Source organism: Anabrus simplex, chromosome X (genome assembly GCF_040414725.1).
Source record: "Anabrus simplex isolate iqAnaSimp1 chromosome X, ASM4041472v1, whole genome shotgun sequence".
NCBI classification, from domain to species: domain Eukaryota; kingdom Metazoa; phylum Arthropoda; class Insecta; order Orthoptera; family Tettigoniidae; genus Anabrus; species Anabrus simplex.
Window position 1 is genome coordinate 10632462 of NC_090279.1, and position 21036 is coordinate 10653497.

The 21036-nt window shown below is 40.5% G+C and overlaps 2 protein-coding genes across 2 annotated transcripts in view; both read left to right on the forward strand.

Moving 5' to 3' along the window:
* The window catches only part of LOC137503164 (zinc finger protein 26-like), a 40843-nt gene extending 22012 nt beyond the window's left edge, over positions 1-18831 (forward strand). The window contains exon 5 of the mRNA XM_068230639.1: positions 18719-18831. Within this exon, the coding sequence (XP_068086740.1) occupies positions 18719-18831 (113 nt within the window). The remainder of the gene's footprint in view (positions 1-18718) is intronic.
* A 687-nt stretch (positions 18832-19518) lies between these two features.
* LOC136886626 (zinc finger protein ZFP2-like) overlaps positions 19519-21036 on the forward strand; it is an 83592-nt gene continuing 82074 nt past the window's right edge. The window contains exon 1 of the mRNA XM_068230640.1: positions 19519-19595. Within this exon, the coding sequence (XP_068086741.1) occupies positions 19519-19595 (77 nt within the window). The remainder of the gene's footprint in view (positions 19596-21036) is intronic.

The window sequence follows — 21036 nt, forward strand, 5'->3', positions numbered from 1 at the left end:
AGGCTTGTCACGTGTCTAATTTAAAAAACACTGGTTTACCTTGAAGAAAGTAACTGAAGTCATCAGTGTGAGGTATAGTACACTCGTTGAGTCTGCGATAGTTACCACCCACCCACACACACACACACACACACACACACACACACACACACACACACACACACACACACACACACACACACACACACACACACACACACACACACACACACCATGTTAACCCGTCAAAGCCCAAATACAATGTACAAAATAGATCTATGTATTTCATTTTAGATTATGTTAGCTACATTACGAAAAACAAAGCAAAACTAAAAAACTAGAGGGAAAGTGTTCCACAAAAAAAAAATACAGGGGTGCCACCTGTAGGTTACATTGGTCAGTATAGTTACAGTTTGCAGCCTGCTGGTAGCCTACTTTCAATTGCGAAGACAACTATTGCTCCTAACGCATATTGGTCTGTCGTGAATGCTGGGCTGGTTTAGATCCTTGTTAAGGCTCAAAGGATACGAGGTAAGCAAATCGCGTAGGAATTGATCACAGTTTAAGGCCGAACCTTGGAGGTTTCCCCTTGCTTGGCGCTGTGACGGCTGTAATAGGAAACCATTGCTTCATCCACTACAAGATCACGTGAACCGATTCCCTCAAATTACTGCCCAAAGTTTTGATTAAGAAATTTGGAGTATTTTTGTACCTTGCTAAGTTCGTTATTGAGGGGAAGATTCATATTTTCTGAAGGATACAAATACTGATTAATTTTTGGAAGTGTATTTCTTCTCATGGTTTGGAAAGTAAGTTATTGTAAACATTAATTTTATTTCCAAAAATATTCTTATGTTTTCCAGATGTGTTTTGCCAGTCAAAAATAATACAGTGATATAAACCCTTATGTCATCTGAATTTATGTCTAACATATGGTTCCTGTGCACAACGTTAAATTTTGACATTTTCACAATGATATTCTTCTACAATGAACAGTAACTCAAAACACTGAACTGGAGACAGTTGCGGTCCGTCATATTCTGAAGGTTCCTCATGCCCGTCCCTCACACAATCGGAAAATAAAATTCTCCTCCGTAGCTGCCCACAACTTATTGTATTTTTCCTTAGAAGGTTCTCGTTTATTTGCCCCAGAAAAACCAGGCGCCTGCTTCATTTCATTAGGAGGTACCGGCGTACCATCATCTGCTGATATATTTATTTCCACTGTCAACTTCAACATTCTACCGGGAAGGGGATTGAGATCGACAGAATTAGTTGCCTCATCGCAACTTCTCTCATCTGTAAAATATCTGTCATTTTGTAGAAACACAGTAATATAATCTATAGGTATATAGATCTTCCAACTTTTCTAGTACCTCATCCAATGTGAGACTGAAAAGGGAGAGAAAACATGAAATGAATATCAGATACTCTTCTTAACAGAAACTGGACAAAAAGCCTACTTTATGTGACCAATGACACATAAAGGTAACATCATGCCCTTCATGTCAATAACACATGTTTAAATTATAATATTATGCTTAAGAATGTATCACATTCATTTCTGATCCTTTAAGCGATATACATGCATGAACTGCAAAATATAATTACCTTTTATCACACGCTTTCCATGACATAATAACGCGCAGTTACTTCTCCATTTCAATCCAGTCAGTTTCCTCTTGTACTTGAGCGTGAGCTGACTGACCAGTGCAGGCTGCGAATTAAAATTGGTCCATTTCAAATTCCAAGACCTTTCTTTGAGTACTTCCAACAGTCAGAGAAGTTTAAACAGGAAATTTGATTAATATTAGGTGCCACCTGTAGGTGACATTGGGCTTTGACAAGTTAAGAAAGGATTTCAGCTTTGTCTTTCCACAAAGAGAAATGACTCTCCCTGAATGATTCCTTTTTGAAAACTCGTTGAGAACTTGCTTCACAATTTGTTATTCCAAATGCAATGTAGAGTAATAGAGAGCCTCAATCTTGATTCGCTTTGTAGCAATTTTCTTCACTTTTGAAGGGAATTTGACGATGCACACTTTCTAAGTCAGCGGGATGGGTTTTAGAGGTCGATAGTCATTGGGTTCTTAACCAAAATTGCCGAGCTGTTAATCTCTGTGGTGTATGTTAAGAATTATTGAATGAAAAATCGTGTACGTGTTGTTTGAAACCCACATAAATCTGTAGCTCTCAAGGTTATCACTCCCTTCACCAAAAGCAATAAGGTAAGTAAGAGACTAACATCATCACCCTAAATCGAATTGGTGAGAGTTGATCGATTTGGCTAAATTTGATGAGAGGGAGAGATAAAATGATAGCACCCAGCACTTGTTCAGCGTGTGTAGCCAGTAAGAACGGTAGGGGTAGGCCAAGGTGTGAATATGACAGGCAGAATAGAGCAGAAGTAGGGTGAAGCAGATATGTACAATTAAAAGGTTGGTGCAGAATAGGATGGCACGGAGGGCTGCATCAAACCAGTCAATGGGCTGATGATTCAAACAAAAACAACAACAAATGTAGAAGGACATCGCAGAATTGTCGGCACATGTGTTGAAAAGTAGAGGTGACAATTTTCAGAAATTATGGAGGACTCCATCCCAATGGTTTGGTGACTGCCCGGACCCTACCCATCCACGCCAGTGGTCTTGTCACTATCCAGACCAGTGGTCTTGTCACTATCCAGACCAGTGGTCTTGTCATTAGCCAGACTAGTGGTCACGTAACTATCCAGACCAGTGGTCTTGTCACTATCCAGACCAGTGGTCTTGTCACTATCCAGAGCAGTGGTCTTTTCACTAGCCATACCAGTGGTGATGTAACGTAGGGTACTAGAATCCTGGGGGCAGCTTCCCGGCTTTAAACTAGTGCTATGCCCCCCACCCCCTCCCCAGGCCGCCTTGGTGAGCAGTCATCCCTAAGCTTTTCTCACCAGCCGGACCTAACCCATCCAGCCAAATGGTCTTGTAAAGATTCCTAAGTTGGCAGCCTTGTGTTGCCACTGTTCAAGCCACGCCATATTGGACATGTTCGTGAATGGTGGAGATGGAGATGTGTTTAAACATAACCATCCTAATATATTCATTGGGCTGTATAAAATGAACCCATTCATCTTGTTGCCTGTAAATTATCCTGTGCCTTTCGTCGGAAGGAAGATGATCGGGATCTCCTTAAGTGTTCTTCGCACAACATTGATCGAGGATGCCATTCAACCTACCAGTAAATATTGGCTGTATTGGATTTGCACAAGTTGCTTCATAAATTGTGTTTCTCCAGATGGCATATCATCTCAGTTCTTGTATGAATGGTATGTAGTTGGAGCAGAATGAGTGTTGTCCTTTAGTAAGTGTGCAACACAGTAAGAAGCTGAACCACAGCTTATAATTTACTTTTGTTATACTGAATAACGCTGCTTTAAGGGCTCATTTGTTCATAGACTGTCTGAGCTTGGCTCCTTACTCTTTATATTTCCCCCATATTATTCTCTTGGAATCCTGAAAGTTAACTGTGAATTATCCGGTTTTAGAAAACAAGACGGCAGGAAGTGGATAATTTAGGTGTGACTCAACTTTTGTTGTAATTTTCAAAATGAATTGATTATAATTTCTACGTTAAAATTTAATTAATGAATTAACCTTTCCCGCAGTATCAAAAATGTGTTTGGAATAAATAAATCTGTATAAACAAATTAACTTAAATTAACATGACATGCATTGTGAGTTTTTAGAAGTCTACTCAATAATCTCGTATGGTAAAATACAATCGATCATGAAGTTTATTGTCTTAACTTACTTTTCCATATCCTCGTCTACGGACTCAGTGCCACAAACAAGACAAATCATGAAGGTATGTAATATATATGTAATATGTATCACTCAAATGTCCTCATTTTCCATATCATACCAATATTATGTGTTATTTACCTGTAACAATACTTAACAATCTTATAAGTAAAAACTCTCCCTTCGGCAAACTCGTGCCAGTGTATATGCTTCATAGAGATTTTGAGAAGAGGTGAAGCTCGTTATTTAATGAAACCGATCTCCGCTGGAAATAGTTCCCCCTACACGTGACAGCTTACACTGATAAAGAGAAGGATCATGGTGGATCAGAGCTATCCACGGGATTTTGTCTCTCTGTGTCTCTGCTCGTCTGATAGCGATCACATGATTTCATTGGTACAAATTGAAACACACAAAGCTCGGAGTTTCCATGGCATGGTGTAGCTGGTCTGAGCGCAGTTGCTGTATCAAAATGGACAGCAATGCTGAGAGACATGTTAATTAGCAAAGTAGAGATGAGACCCTGGTTATGGCAGCTTTCCAATAAAGGCATGTAGAGAAGTGTAAAAGCACCCTTAACTCTTCGTTGGACAACACGCTGATGTATCCGAAAAAGTCTCCTTCGCTTATTCCACCTCCTCATATGTTTGGATAGGCACTGAACAGTTGTTACTTCATTTTGGAACACTGGCACGGACTGATACACACTTCGCTGTGCAACTCCGTCAAAATGTGCAGCGCAATGCAACACGCCTTGTTCATAAGATTGCTGTGGATTGTGGAACATGTGTATGAACACTGGTTGCTGCAGACAGTCTTCTCTCGTAATTCATGTGCATTCCTAGACAGAGTCGTCTGACTGGTAAACAAATTCTTTCAGCACGTCCTGTATGTAGGTGTCTACAGGTGTGAGATCTGGAGTGCCGAACAAAGGACCATTGAGAGGTAACACGTGCTGTACCAAGGCACATAGACATGTGACCCAGTGGACACCTTTCGTGTTACAACGACAAACCTGATGTTCATAGCTTGTTTGTAATTTCAGCACTGTTTGTTTCTTTCTACTCAAAATGTATTTGTTAGTTCTTTTACGTCTGAAGTTGTCTACCAAGTGATAGAGACTGATCCACACGTTCATCTTATAGGTTTTTACACAAGTCTACGTACTTGTGAATGTAACAGTTATTGCGAGGGAAGCAATTAGCTCTGTGACACGTGACCTAGCTGTGTATCGGCCATCACTTCCTGCAGCTTGTCACACTCTCTCTTCTCCGTATAACTTGGAAGGAGTGATAAGGTAAGGTAAGTCTGTAAGGCTTCGAGGCCTCATTAAATTTCATACCTTTAATGTTTACCTCATTAGAAACTGAGTCTAACCATCGTCGTCTTAGTCTGCTACTTCACTTACCTCTGTGGCTGAGTCCATTATTCCCCTCGATAACACATCATCCTCCATTCGCCTTACATGATCCCAAAATACGCAGGTTTACACATTTATCGAATGAGTTCATTCATAACTTGGCCTTTATCTCCCTTCATTCTGAATAATCTCCTGCCATTGTCTCCACCTGTTTGAACCAGCAATCATTCTCACTCATTTCATGTCTGTTACTTAAAACTCATGAATAAGATATCCCACTTCCACCAATTTTACTCCCTTGCAGCAATGTTCCTCTGAAAACAGACCGATGTAGAGATACTGTCTCACAACTGCGAGCTACTTGCAGTAACTTTTCACAAGCAGGGCCGTGACTCACAGTTTTCTCGAGATGTCCACTCATATTCTGTAGCAACTGGTATCCAGAGTCTCAGTTCCATTTACCGGGTCATTCAGCTGTTGTTCCTGATTCATAAACTGACTACAGTAACCTACACCACGAACTATTAATATAAATTTTATACCATGGTAACAGGTTTAAGACTTAGCAGGATAACTGCAAGGACTCTGTAGAAAGTAGGCCTAATTTTCACAAGCCCACAATTCAGTAAAAGTGGTTGTTAACATACTGAGTATCCGTTCCCATTAAAAATATTAAAATCGTATGATCATCATGCCAATATTTATATTAAATTTTTGTGTATTCTCAGTGTAAATTCAGTTTGTTCAAAAGCTTGTTTGAGGAGAAATATTCTCTTCTCTTGCGTGTATACTTTATTTTATTGATAAACAAATTTTTGAGTGCCTGTAGATAATTGTCGATGCTCGTTCTAAAGGTTTATTTATTTATTTAATCGTATGGTGATTATAACTACAAATGTATAAGTCCAGGTCCAAGTGTTTCAGCCACTCTACAGCACTTTCTGAAAGAGTAAACAGGTCGCTGGGGCTTCCGGAGTAGGCATGAAGAGGGCAGCGCGGGATGACATGGTCCATGGTCTGCTCCTCTTCATTGCATTCACTAATTGGAGAAACCATCCAATCCCACTTATGGCATAAGAAATTACAACGTCCATGCCCAGTCCTCAGTCTGTTGAGGCGACACCATAATTTTCTTGGGAGGTCGAATCCCTTCATTTTCAGGGTTGGATTTAGGTCATGAGCATTTGTTCCAGATGTTGAAATTGACCACTCATCCCGCCAGCTGTCGTTTAGATTAAAATTATCCCTCAAGAGTCGGACAGCGAGTATACTTGCTGGTCTCCTAGAACGAAGTCGTCGTGGCGATGGGTAACAAAATTTCTGGTGAACTGGTAATAAGGGAGATGACCAGATCTTCACTGCTTCTCTCAGCAGAGCTTCCTTTCTCCTCAGGTGGGGTGGTGGGATATGATTAAGTACGGGTAACCGGTGGCGAGGTGTTGACTTTACAGTACCAGTTATGCAGCGCATGGCATCATCCAACTTAGTATCCACTTTATGCACATGTGCACTTTCTAGCCATACTGGGGCACAGTATTCCGCTGCAGAGTAGACAAGACTGATGCCCGTTAATCGTAAGCAGTCAGCCCAGGCTCCCCAGGAACTGCCACAAAGCTTGTGTAGGATGTTATTCCTTGTAGCGAATTTGTGAGAGCTTGGTGAGATGTTCTTTGTAGCTCAGAGTTCTATCCAGTGTGACTCCTAGATATTTCAGGAACGGTTTGTACTTTAGTTTTTCACCAAGGAATAAGACAGATGGCTCATAGTTTGCGAGTCGGTTGCTGAGATGAAAACATGAAACCTCGGTCTTAGAAGCACTTGGGATCAAACGCCAAGACTTGAACAAAGTTGCCATTTGACCAAGTCTGCTGAAAGAATGCCTTCTCCATCCTCGAAATTTCTGCTTTGAGCTACCAATGCAATATCGTCTGCATAGATGAACTTAGTAGCTGTGGTTCGTGGTAAGTCCTGGATGTATAGGTTGAAGAGAACTGCGGCCAATTCTGATCCCTGTGGCAGACCGTTATTTAATTTTCATTTGCGACTTTTAGAATCACATAGGAATACTACAAACTATCTCTCACAGAGCATGTTGGAAATTAGGTTTGCAATTTCGAAGCAGGGAATTACTCCCAGCACTTTAAGAATTAGTCCATGTCGCCAGACAGTATCATATGCACTTGTCGGATCAATAAAGACAGCTGTTGATTTTAACTTCCTGTGGAAGCGTGCCTCGATATGAGTGGTAAGAGACAAAACTTGATCAGTGCAGCTACGATTTCTTCTGAAACCAGCTTGCTCTGGGGGAATTACAGCGTCAATGAGTGGTGCTATCCTAGTGAGGAGGACTCGCTCCAAGAGTTTATAAGTGCAACTGAGAAGTGCTATTGGGCGGTAGTTTTCAGGTCTCTGCTCCGGCTTTCCAGGTTTAGGAAGGGCGATCACCTTTGACCGTTTGAACTGCTTGGGCAGGTTATTAGTCTGAAGGATGTAAGTAAAAAGAGAAGTGATCCATTTTATGCTATGTGGACCCATATTTCGAAGGAATTCGTTGAAGATATTATCTGGGCCAGCAGCCTTACCGATTTTCAGCATTTTTATAGCAGTTTCAACTTCCTGAATAGAGAATGGTCTAGACACTTCCTCATTCTTCTTTGTTCCATGTTTGAGCTCGGTGAGCTTACGCTTCACAGTTTTCGTATGGCATTTATCTCTCTTGTCTCAGGTGACTTCTACCATTCTATTTGCAATGGCATCTGGACTCAAGTTAGTGCACTGCTCTTTAGAATAATGTTTTCCAGTAAGTCGATTTAAGACCCTCCAAGCTTTTCTGCTCGATTTTGCAAAGTCCATATCTTTCACTGTTGCTTCTCACTTTTCTCTCCCATTCTTGTCTAATGACCGTAGAAGCTGTGAACCTATTTCATGGCTGCCTGTTGTTAAAAGCGTCAGAATAATGGAGAAGGTTTCATCGAAGTTAATAGAGCACTGTCAATGATAATGATTCCGCCTGTAAGTAAATTATTTATATGTGGCTAAGGTTGTGTGTAATCTGTTCATGGGTATCAGACTCAATTTATAATTAGTTTAGCAACTTCAGGCGATTGTTATCCAAACGCAATTTTTGTTTTATCAAAAAATTTAGGTCCACAATTTGTGAATGTTTATGTGTAGTGTACCATAATTGTGAATTTTGATACTACTGTACCGTATATCTAGATTATTTCAAACTCAGTACAATACAATCTGTACCTCAAATGTCCATAAAGAATGACCGAAACATGCTTGTTCTTTTAAGTAAACTTGAAATGAATTTGTAACCCCCCTCCGGAGGTTGAATAAGGTTTTGAATAGGAGGGAAAAAACAAAGACTTATAATTTGCACAGTTCAGCACTGACAATACAGATCATGAAGTTTATACTGTTTAGTCGAGATTATTTTCAGACGTTTACAGAAGAGACTGAAAATAATGTAGTTTACATTAACTTTGTATTTACCTTGATAGTTTAGTAATAGGGAAGGGACCTTCCGCATTTGTACACAATGAAAGTGACGTTCTTGTATTTGCCTGGGATGTTTCTCAATGCAGTGAAACTACGGTAATCGTTGTCTCAGTAACTGAGTGGAAGAACTGAGAACAATAGTTCGAAGATTTATTTGGCACCAATCCCAGGTTAATGGGTCGAACAGTTCATGAGAAAGAGGGCGTATACTTTGGCGTGTTTCGTCGTCCGTTACTTTGCTGCGCACCATGCACTCCCATTTCTTTTGTTAATACGCCCATTCTCTCTTCGCTCAGTTTAGTCTGGTGTAGTGCTGATATCGTCTGATTTATTAAACCTGTATTACTTCCCTTTCATTCAAACTGCACCGTGACATTCTTCTGCTCCACGCAATGTCATTTCAAATTGACAGCGGATCAATTAATTATGATAATCAGTTCATATTGGCCGTATTGACTTTGTAATTGATTTTTCTCAACTAATAAGGTGTCATAGGAGATTTCAAGGCACTGAAAGAATTACGGTATATGAATTCACCAGATGATGTCAACACTCATATCACTGAAGAGATTGCGATTTCTACTATCAATCTACATCCCGTAATGAAACGTACATCTGCTAGATTCGACTTCGTGCTCTCAAGCTGATAGGGATCAGACTATTTCAAACACTTCAGAGAGAAAGACAGAGACACTGATTAGGGATGATTCATACATACAAGCAAGGTAGAGATCTTTACCGTCAAAGATATGCCACTTCCATCTCTACAACATTTATTACTTTAAGAGCAACAACAAAATGATATTGGTCCTGCAGGTGTCTATACCACGTATGGAGGTCGGCAGCGTGTGTAGAAAAGGAGTCGTATATGATATATGGATGTCGGCGTCAAAGAGTTAATGTGGGGCTGTTGACAGTTGCCTCAATGAAGGAGATTAAGATAGAGTAATTAAGTTAAAAGTCTGCAGGGAGTATGACTTACCCTTTGTTCTAATTCATGTAATGAATTGATTACAGTTTTCACTTAATTTACTGTAACTATTAAATATCACCTTTCCTGAAGTATCACAAATGTAATTAAAATAAGGAAATAGGTATAAATAAATTTACAGTAAATTTTTGTGACGTACATGGTCAGTTTTTATAATTCAACTCAATAAACTCGAATAAAATATAAAATAATTCATTATGTTTATTAACTTACTCTTGTCACCCTCTCGTCTGTAAATTCACTGCCAGAACTAAGACAAATCACGAAATTATTTAATGTTTATGTTACATATATCACTGAAATATTCTCCTTGTCCATATCGTACTAATGTTATGTATTATTTACTTGTAATCATAGTTAGTATTTTAAGGGAACATGTACGCGAATTTAAAAAAAATCTAAAACATTACTCTCATAATATCCCCCAGTCTTTCCTGAATCTAACCATATACAATAAGTACATATTATTAATGTTTTACGACCTTTTACAGCCCTAATCTTAAATATCTGCAGAACTCTGCCACACCCCTTTACATTTCAAATGTATTTAAACTTCATAATATTTCCTGAACAAGTCACTTTGGGGCAGTAAATATAATATCTGTGTAAAAATTGTAAATTTAACTTTCAAAAGTTGGCTAACCTGCACGATGTTCATCTTTCTCCACATCAGTAATAAATAAACTATAGTGTTGATCACAACAGTTTTTCTTAAAATATAAGTAGCAAATATTTCCATAGATATGCCGAGGACAAGGAAATTTGGTGCAGGCATGCGCAAGTTCTACGGAAATAGATTTACATCTAAGGAGCAAGAAACACAAATTAGTACCAGTAATGGTTCTGGTGAGAGTGAGGTTAAGGTGCAATCAAGTGCTTCAAAAAAGAAACTGAAATATTTGGACGATTCATACAGCAGTAACTTTAGTGAAGAAAAGATTCGAAACATACATCCTGGGTCTGTGATAATTTAACTGAGTGTTGTGTGCAGTTTACTGAACAAATATTTAAAGTGTAAATATTGTGAAAGTGAAAGTAGTATTGAACTGCTTGAAGATGTAAATAGTAGAAAGAGTTTAGTCTCAAAACTTATCATTATGTGCAGTGTCTGTGGTCATGGTCTCAGGGGTAAATAACAAGAGGCTCTATAATATGAACACAAGACTAGCCTATGGTATGCGCTGTATAGGCAAAGGGTATAAATCAACACAAACTTTCTGTGCAATTATGGATCTTCCTCTCCCTCCTCACTGCTATTGACAGAATAGTTGCCGAGGCAGAGAGAATGTTCAAGGTGACTTCCAAGGACGCAAGAACCAGAAAAAGGAATATAAGGAGGAAGAAAGAGGATGAAGAACTTCTGAACCAAGATGAGTATGGGGCCGGAATGCATTAAACACATCAGGTTACGCCACAACTTTCATGAAAAGCGAAGTTAAACTTTTTCCCGAAAGTTTAGTTTTCTTACATATTTAGTTTAATAGACCAAAAACTGCTCAAGCTAGAAGGCTGAAACTTCGTGCATAGAATCAGTACGATGATTGAAGAAAAGTAGACTACAATCATGGACCTATCTTAAAATATTAGGACTTGACTTCAGCTACACCCAACAAAAAATTGCTGTACTTTTATGTATCAAATTTTAATTAATTCTGTTCATTCATTTCTTTCTGTATGTTCTCCGTAGTAGTCTACTTTATGCACACACACACATTCTCTGTATACAGTTAAAAATGGTGGATTTTATTGATAAGTTTCAGAGATAAAGGTTTCTAAAAACTGTCTACACTCCCAAAAAGTAAATTACATACAAAGGATGAAGTAGGCTAATTATTAAAATACTTGACTAACTAATTTGTCTTTCTTGTTTTATGGTTCTAAAGGTTAATTCCAATTGTACAGTGAATTTCGGGTGTATATGAAGCATACTACTGGTGATATCTTGTGTGTGATTTGTAGTTAAAATGATGGTCCTTCACAGAGATGTACCCTTAAGTTCTCCCTTAAGCATGACTGGTACCAGTGTGCATCCTTCATAATGATAATTGTAGAGGTTTTAATAAGAAATTAGGCTTGTTGTGAAGTGAAGTGAGTCTCCCCAATACCTGGAAATAGTTGCCATATACAAGACAGCTTAATGGGATAACAGAGGGAGCACTTTGGATCACAGATATCCATGAGCACTTGTCTCTACATTCCTCAAATTCTCCCATAGGAATCACATGATTTCATTGGTACAAATTGAAGCCTACAATGCTCAGCCTTTCCCTGGCATGGAGTAGCCGGTCTGAGTGCAATCGCTGTTGCTGTATGAAGATTAACAGCAACACTGAGAAGCATAATAATTAGCAAAATGGAGCTGAGACCCTGGCTATGGGAGCTTCCCACTAAAGACATGTAGAGAATTGTAAAAACGCCCGGAATTGTTCGTTGGATAAATGGCCGATGTCTCCTTCGCTTATTCCGTTTCCTCATATGTTTGCGTGGGCAGTGTGTAATGTGTTCTTTTTGAAGCACTGGCATGAACTGGTATGCACTTTGCTGTGCAAGTCTGTGAAAAGTGTGGCCTAATGCGTCATGCATAGATCATAAGATTCCTGTAGATCGTCGAACATATTTGTGAATACTGGTTGCAGCAGACAGTTTTATCTTTTAATTCATGTACATTTATAGATAGAGTCGTCTTTACTGGAAAACAAATTCTTTCAGTATGCTCCATATGTGGCCATCTACAGGTGTGACTTCCGGGGAACAGAACAATCTCCAAAGGACTAAGGTGCATAGATATGTGACTCCGTGGTCACCTTTCAGGTTATAATAACGAATCCTGATGTTCATAGCTTGTCTGTAATTTCAATATTGTTTATTTTACCCCAGACTTTATTTGATATTTCTTCCCGAACGGTGCAGGCCTTCGTTTCTGGGTGGATGGTGGCTATACGGTAAGGCGTATTAAAAACGGATAGCACAATCGCCGTTCAATTTGGAGAGATCTAGAACTTTGGTCCTATGGTTTATTTTCGTGTCCCAATTGATACGTTAGCGCTGCATTTCTCGATTTTTATGAAATCCCTCCAACTCGATTGTGACTGGCATGAGGAAAAGGGGCCTGCCTTTATAATGAAAACTCTCCATCTCTACTGTGAATGGTAGCTGCCAAATGAGCCTGTCATTATAGTAGAAATTACCGAACTCGATTGTGATTGGCGGTAGGATATGTGGCCTGCCATTATCAAGGAAATTTCCACAATGCCTACCTCACATCGGAAACAACGTATGGTGTCCTCCCTGTTTTCTTTCTCGGACTCGCTAAGAGACATGCAATTTAATATAATCTTACTAACTGCCTTTAGAGTAATGTACAGAGAAATCCGTATACAATGTTGAATATCACAGCGAAGCATGGGTACATTTTCTTATCATTATATAAACTGTGTTATAATTATGTGTTAATGTTATAATTAGAAATTTTCAGCATCTCAAATTTTACCCTGTATCTTTACATTATCTTCTCGACTTTATATTATGGAAAAGTCTGCGAATTTCTTCTGAACACTCCCAGACACAAACGAATATTCAAGGCAGTCAGCAACCACTGCACGTGAATTTAACAGAGATTCTGGCACATCACTTCATGCCAGAAGAAAATCCTGAAGACTACGTGCCATGTTTGCTGCCTGCACAAGAGTCAAAGTCTATTGAACACTTTGAGGCACATCTTCCTCTTGCAACTCATCATCATAAGGATTCCCATCACTTACAATATCTATTGCTTTAGAAATTGGTAATTTGGCATATATGTCTTTTATGTTACTTGTATGCTACTTTGTGTTACTTTCCTCTAATTCAGAACCCTCGTTTCTATTGCAAAATTCATTTTTGTTGTTCAGTACAGCTGTCAAAGTGAACTTAAAATATTTCTTAAAAAACTGGATAAAATTTGCCATCATGTAGGTTGGACTATTTCTAATATTTACTATAAACTTACGGATGTGTTCATTTTATGAACTATGAATAGGGTAGTTTAAATATTCTTTTATGACATTTATGACAGCAAAACCACGTTAAGACATTCCTACAGGGGACAACAAAAAAGAACGTGCTAAGCAAGGAAACCTACTTCTCTATATACGAATAAAAACTATCCAACAAGGATACAGAAACAATAAATACGACTTTTCCCGACATGGGGGTACTTTACGTTGTGTAGCCGCGGGTACAGTGTAAACTATACCATATCTAAAGATGAGAGGAAAGTATTATTCAAAGGTGTGAAAAACGCGAGAAAACAAATATGAAAAACTTTTCTGCTGGGGCTCATAAAATACCAAATGCCCTGAGTAGGGAAAATAGGCGGAGCTGGCACAGGGGCTAATGCGCAAGCTGGCGGACATACATGGGCTCTTATGGGACTAACTCCTGGGAGCTGGCCCAGGGGCTACTGCGCAAGATGGCCGCGACGCGAAATCCACCTCTAGCCACGCGTTACGTCCTCTGAAACCTCCAGACAATAGGATACCGTTATCTTATGGAATACTGTCGAAAGAGGCTACTGAAAAGGGCGCTTGACTTGAGAGAGCATGTGTTAGCGAACACGGGGTCTTTAGCTGAGTCTAGACATGTTGTGTGCTAAGATGTTGTCTGTCCAACCACCTGGGCCAACTCTTGGACACTTCATTCCGATGTGGTGGGGTTCTAGAATAGTAAAGCTCCTCCAGGGGCACCCTTGCCTTAGGTAGGAGTCGAATAACCTGTGCTGTTGTTTTGTCTGCATTGGCGGAATCGCGGGGGTCTCTAGCTGAGTCTAGGCATGTTGTGTGCTAAGCTGTCGTCTATCTAACCTCCTTGGCTAACTCTTGTAGGGGGCACTTCAGCCCTAGGTGAGCAGAGTAAATGCCACTCCTAAGGATTCGAACGTGGAGTTGACATAAACTCAAAAACTAAAGAGGTTAATTGCATTTCAAATATCCTCACCCTTATTGAAATATGTTTACGATGGAGGTATACTAACTACAGTAAATGACTACAGTGTACATGTCAGCGGAAAATATGACTTTGCGAGCTAAACGGTACTTTTCCAATCTGGTGTTGTAAAGGAATGCGACAACGTGTTATGACGCAAGACATCTGACTTGAGAGAACCCGGAGTTTTCAGCTACAGGTCAAAGCTTGTTCGGTTACGTCTCAAAACTCACGAGTCTCAGAACACACGGGCTATAATTAGTAACAAATAGTATCGAAACTGACGACTACAAACTGGTAGCTAAAGTAAACATTCTAATGAGTCTCAAAATTCACGAATCCTGACAGCAGGTGCTTGCGATGACTGCAGGAGGGATGAGGTGCGCGGTGACTCACGCTTCCCTTCAACCCATGTTTTTCCATCGACTTAAGGCAGTCACCCTGGTGGCAGGTTGCCTATCAGTTGTTTATCTAGTCTTTTCTTAAATAATTTAAGAGCCCCTGGGAGCCCTTTTTAGTCGCTTCTTACGACAGGCAGGGGATACTGTGAATGTTATTCTGCCACCCCAACCCAGGTGGAAAAATAATGTTAGTGAATGAAAGAGACCGAGGTGTATTAATATCATTATTTTAAAAATATTTTGCTGTTGTCTTAAAGTTAATATAATACGTTTCTTACCTTTCACATAAATTTATAATACTGGCATGAGGCCTCCGGGGAGGTCAGGTGCAGGTCTTTAGAGTTGACACCGTATAGGTGACCTGCACGTCTGTGAGGATGAAGTCCTACCTAAGATGAAGTCTAATGCTGAAGACGGCACGAATACCAGTCCCCGAGCCATAGGAATTAACTAATGAAAGTTAAAATCTCACACCCCGACCGGAAACCGAATTCGGGACCCCCTGGACCCCTTGGACCAAAGGCCAGCATGCTAACCATTTATGCATGCAGCTGGACGACATAAAATTAAAGTAGGTATATTTCCCACTGCTAGTTAAAAAGAATTGTCAGTTGTTAGTACTGGGGCTTAGCTCCATAATGCGCCAGAAGGCGGCATTTGTTTGAATAAGGAATTATATTTAGAGATATTAGATGTTAAGCCAGTTAATTCACTCATTTAGTTTCAACATTTGGAGATTCATTTGGAAAAAGGCGTATTTCTAATTTTCGTAAGCGTTCATCTATTTGCTTACTTCAATCGGTTATCTACCAGATACATTTAAACCGAAAAAATATCCGTGTCGCATCCCATTATTCCGCGCGATATAAATGAATGATATTTGAAACTCATTCGATTATTTAAATAATCGGATGGAAGTTATTTGATTATTAAAAGTATTCGATTAACCCATCACTAATAGGGTGGACATTTAACCATTCAAAGGACTGGCCTTGCTCGTGAGTTTTGAGACTAGCGCAGGTAGATATACTTACTCTTTATAATCCTCTCCAGGAATTCGTGAGTTTTGAAACTCGTGAGTTTTGAGACTGGCGCAGGTAGAGAAACTTACTCTTTGTAATCCTCTTCCAGGAATTCGTGAGTTTTGAGACTGGCCGAGGTAGAGGAACTTACTCTTTCTAATCCTCTTCCAGGAATTCGTGAGTTTTGAGACTGGCGCATGTAGAGAAACTTACTCTTTCTAATCCTCTTCCAGGAATTCGTGAGTTTTGAAACTCGTGAGTTTTGAGACTGGCGCAGGTAGAGAAACTTACTCTTTCTAATCCTCTTCCAGGAATTCGTGAGTTTTGAGACTGGTGCAGGTAGAGAAACCTGTTCTTACTAATCCTCTTCCTGGAATTCGTGAATTTTGAGACTCGTGAGTTTTGAGACTGGTGCAGGTAGAGAAACCTGTTCTTACTAATCCTCTTCCTGGAATTCATGAGTTTTGAGACTGGCCCAGGTAGAGAAACTTGTTCTTACTAATCCTCTTCCTGGAATTCGTCAGTTTTGAGACTCGTCAGTTTTGAAACTCGTGAGTTTTGAGACGACACGGCTTGTTCGTGATGTCGTTACTACAACTCTTGCTACTATGATGACGTCACTCCACCCAGATCCTCATTTTTTTATGAGGTGAGGTGGAGGGGTAGAATTGCGTCAATGGTATACTGCCAGTCGTAAGGGTGACTAAAAGGGAGGGCTAACTCTGGCGAGAGCTGTGTTAGGACACAGTGGTAAATAGGCATAGACAGAGCCTTATAGATGCATTCCCTAATTTCTTTTTCTTCTTCCTCTTCTTCTTCTTTATCTGTTTACGCTCCAGAGTCGGTTTTTCCATCGAACTTAGCGAGGGATCCTACCTCTACCGCCTCAAGGGCAGTGTCTTGGAACTAAAGAGTGGGGGTCGGAGGATACAACTGAGGAGGATGGCCAGTACCTCACCCCGCCTCGCCCGTGCGTTAACCTCTCAAAACCTAACTGCTGACGTGATTATGGTCAAAAGTGTTAGGTTGACCGATGCATTTGACACCAGACTTAACTTTACAAGGGCGTTACAGTCTCAAGTTTGAGATTCGATCCTACGCTCAACCTAAATAGACGAGATGGGACATGATCCAGGGATTTTGATGCTGAGATTGATGGAAGCTGATGGCTACACATAGGACTATGAATATGATGTAAGGTGTAATACAAATGCTTTATTCATAGGGGGCGTATATTGGGAAGCATCTTCGAAGTTCTAGAAACGGAGAGCCTGGCATGCACATATCAGCAAGAAATAACTGCACGTGCAAGTTGACTAGCTTTGGATGTATTTGCTGACACATGGAATGCAAAGTTAATTTTTTCCACAAGTTCGCAACTTAGGTACAGTACAATCATACAGGAAGACCTAAACTATCTTCAGACTAAATACCCAATATAATACGTAAAAAATAATGTGCTGCTGGAATTTAGCCCTGCAGGAGTTCGCGTATTATCAGAATTCCCGAATACAGAATAAGATCCCTACCTACACTTCACGTTCTATGCCCCTGCAGGCCTAACGTTGCATTGACCACGCGGTAACCTCGCGGGACTTGACATGGTACCAGGGAGATGGTGTAAGACTTAATACATATTCTTTATTCATTGAGGCGTAACGCTGAAAAGTGACTTTAGGTCTTGGAGAGTTGCGCGACCGCGCAAGGTATAAGCCAAAGAAAGACAAAGGCTACGAAAGGCGTGAAAATTAAACACTCCTTAGCCCTCGTAAACCTAATAGCGTGGGAGCTCGGAAAAGAACCAGAGTTAACCGTGGTAGGTCGGATAGGATAGATAAAATTGAGTGGCCTAACACAAGTAAGTAGAAGCACGCGTGTACATGGGCTCTTATTGCACTAACCCGGCGGGGGCTGTGCTAGGGCTTTTTTCACGTATTACCCTAATTCGAGGTTCTATCCTCCTAACCGGATGCCCTTCCTAACTTGCGACTCTCGGTGGAGTGATGTAACAAAGGTTGGAGGGTGATGGAATACTGCTGTAAGAAACGACTAAGAAGGGGTGTTATGGGTTCTTAGCTTCCAAGCGTGGTAATAGCTGCTAGAGGACCACAAGCTGAGTCTGGCATTAATTGTATTTGTTTAAGTTGCTTTGAATAGGGAATTGAGGGTTGCTATTAATTTGAAAGGATGAATTATCCCCTAGAAAAACTGATCGACCAAAAAGAACTAAGACGGAATAATAGAATTTTTAAATTAAAAATATAATAAGTTTGAAACTAAAATTAAAAAGTGAAGAATATTAATTACTCTCACAGTAAAGAAATCTGCAAAAGTTCACATCATAGATAATTGATAGGTCGTAACAATACTAGAAGTAAGCATTGAACCGTCAACATTGAGAAATACAGGTAGTTTAATACAAAACGTGTGGTATTCAAAATGACAGGCGAGGACTCTATATAACAAAAAAGTTCAACGTTTAAAGCATCCTTTTCGCGTGCAATTTATTCTTTCTTTCTTTCTTTCTTTGTTGGCAACCTGACTACAGTGCCACTCAGCTGACGAAGTAAGTCTCCAGAACATTATAACAGGGTTGCCATGTCTACAGCACTTGGTAACTGAATCAATTTCCCTTCAGGTAATTCTTATGGTGGCCTGTTTCACTAAAATTTATCCCATGTAAACCAGCTCTAAGGAGGTGTTATTGTGTGTTCCAGCCTCGGTGCGAACTCTGTGCGGCACTCTGCGGATCACTGGCGTAACATGCGGAGATAAGGTAATTGCAGCTGAAAGAAGATACCAGAGTGGTGGAAGAATTGGAGAGAACTAATGAGGAGACAGGGAACAGCCCGAGTTTATGGGAAGAAGTGCTGAAATACATTGAGATGGTGATAGAACTGAGGGAGGAGGCATTTGAGAAGAAAGCAATGGATGTGGAGAAAGCACGTAAGGACAGAGAAGAGGAGGTGGAGAGAGCATGAAAGAAGAGAGAGGAGGAAATGGAAAGAGCCTGTAAGGACGGAGAGAAGTTTGTTGAGAAGAGAGAGAGCTGGCGTGCGGGATGAGAGAGAAACTTCCTCTCCAGAGAGACAGAGAAAGTGGCGGAACAGAGAGGAAGGTCCACGGTGGCGGGAACTGATCGTCCAGTACGAACCAGGTCAAGAAATCCTTCAGCAAATTCTACATTGGGCCTCTGATCAGGGATATATCAATTCGGTGAATTTCCTACTTGCAAGAAATCCCTGTGTGGACTGGATGAGCACCGATTTGAACAATGCTGCAGATAGGGGACAGCTGCATGTTTTGGATGCTCTGGTAGGAAAGGAGAAAATCGAGGTCGAGTGGACTATCTCTCCTTTGGAAAGAGTGACATTGATGTGAACATTGGTACCCACAGACAAGGAGTGCCTGCACTGACCTTGTCAGCCATAGAGGGCCAACTGGAGGTGGTGATGTACCTGGTGGAGGAGGGAGGTATTACTGGGGATTTGCTCAGTGGGGTCACCTCGATATAGTGATGAACCTCACCACACTAGACCCCACTAGTCTCAATGCTGAGGCTAATAGTTGCACATCTCTGTCCCTTGCCAAACGGTGAGGGGAAGCCACCATGAGGTGGTACGCTTCCTAGAGCAGTGCTCACTGAGCAAGTAAGTTAATTGGACACACAACAGTAATGTAGTGTGTCTCCCTCTATCGACACTATGATCCTTACCTGCGCCGTGGAGGTGAGGAGGAGCCCTTCCTCCTCTCAGGAGGTTCAGTGCTACAACAGTGAGGGATCCTACCGGTAACAAAGAACTCTGTGTTGTGTCGTTGCCTAGAAGCGAATGGTATTCTGTGCTAAGGTTTGTACCAATGCAAATAAATTGTTCCAAGGTAATAAAACGGTTAAATGTGAGTTAGTGTTGGCCCCAGAACCATCTTCCTTGTGATTAAATTAGCAGCTCTCTGCAGACCATATGCCGCTCTCTAATTGGGAGTTGAGTAGAGTAATATACTTACACAGTATCGTACAATTAAGTGATTGAGGCTGTTGACAGTGTGGATAGTCAGCACCATAGATCATCCAGGTAAGTGACCTCGAGAAACGTTTCCGTTGAAGACACCGGCAATGAAATATGTCGCATGATCTCAGATAGGTAGGTGGCCTTCAGATGTGGCACAGATGGGAAACTTGAGATATCGTACGTAAATTTCCCATCACACAGGTGACAAGCACTTCAGTCATCTTATAATTTTCATGTTTTCCCTCCTCACCACTACATTTGTGCTTTCAGTAGTTCCTGCATTGAGCCCTGCAGAAGTATTTGAATTACCTTTTAAACAAGGGTGAAGGTGAGAGTCGATGCAAGTGGCTGTGTCAGCGGAAAATAAGGCAGACTACTGATTCACTTATCCCAGTGCTTGAAATGCGATTTTACCAGAGTATGAAATCAGACTTGAAATTAGAAACTACATTCTAAGTTTAATTGTATTCATCAAAATAATCATTAATGATCTCAATTAACTTATGACTATAAATATATCTTTTGCAGTAAATATTTGGTTTGAAAAGCCGTTGGCTTAATAAACTCGCGTCCTCTCCCTGAAGTAGTGCAGCTAATTTCAGGTGCACCCCAGTGGAGATGCATATACCTTTTTAACTACGTACCTGGAATCGAACCCTAGCAGAATGTTATGATGCCGTGGTTTCATTGAATTGGCAGAATGGGTTTGAATATAACACAGGTTGAAAGGAGGAAGCTGACGGCTGTCATACTGAGCCATGTACAGGGGGAGAACGGCCAATGACATAAGAGGCCTGTCGCTACAAAGCAACTATTGATCCCATAAGGAACTTCAGTAGGTCACTAGTTGCACTATGCGATATTATGCAATTCAATCTAAACATTTAAACTCTTACTTCCAACAAATAATTTACGAATCTCCCCACAAGAAATGCCGCATTTGATTCCTTGATGCATTTAGGAATAACCGTGGTATTGGAACAGGAGGGAGCAACCTTCAGTCAGTCGCCACTGATCTGCATTTA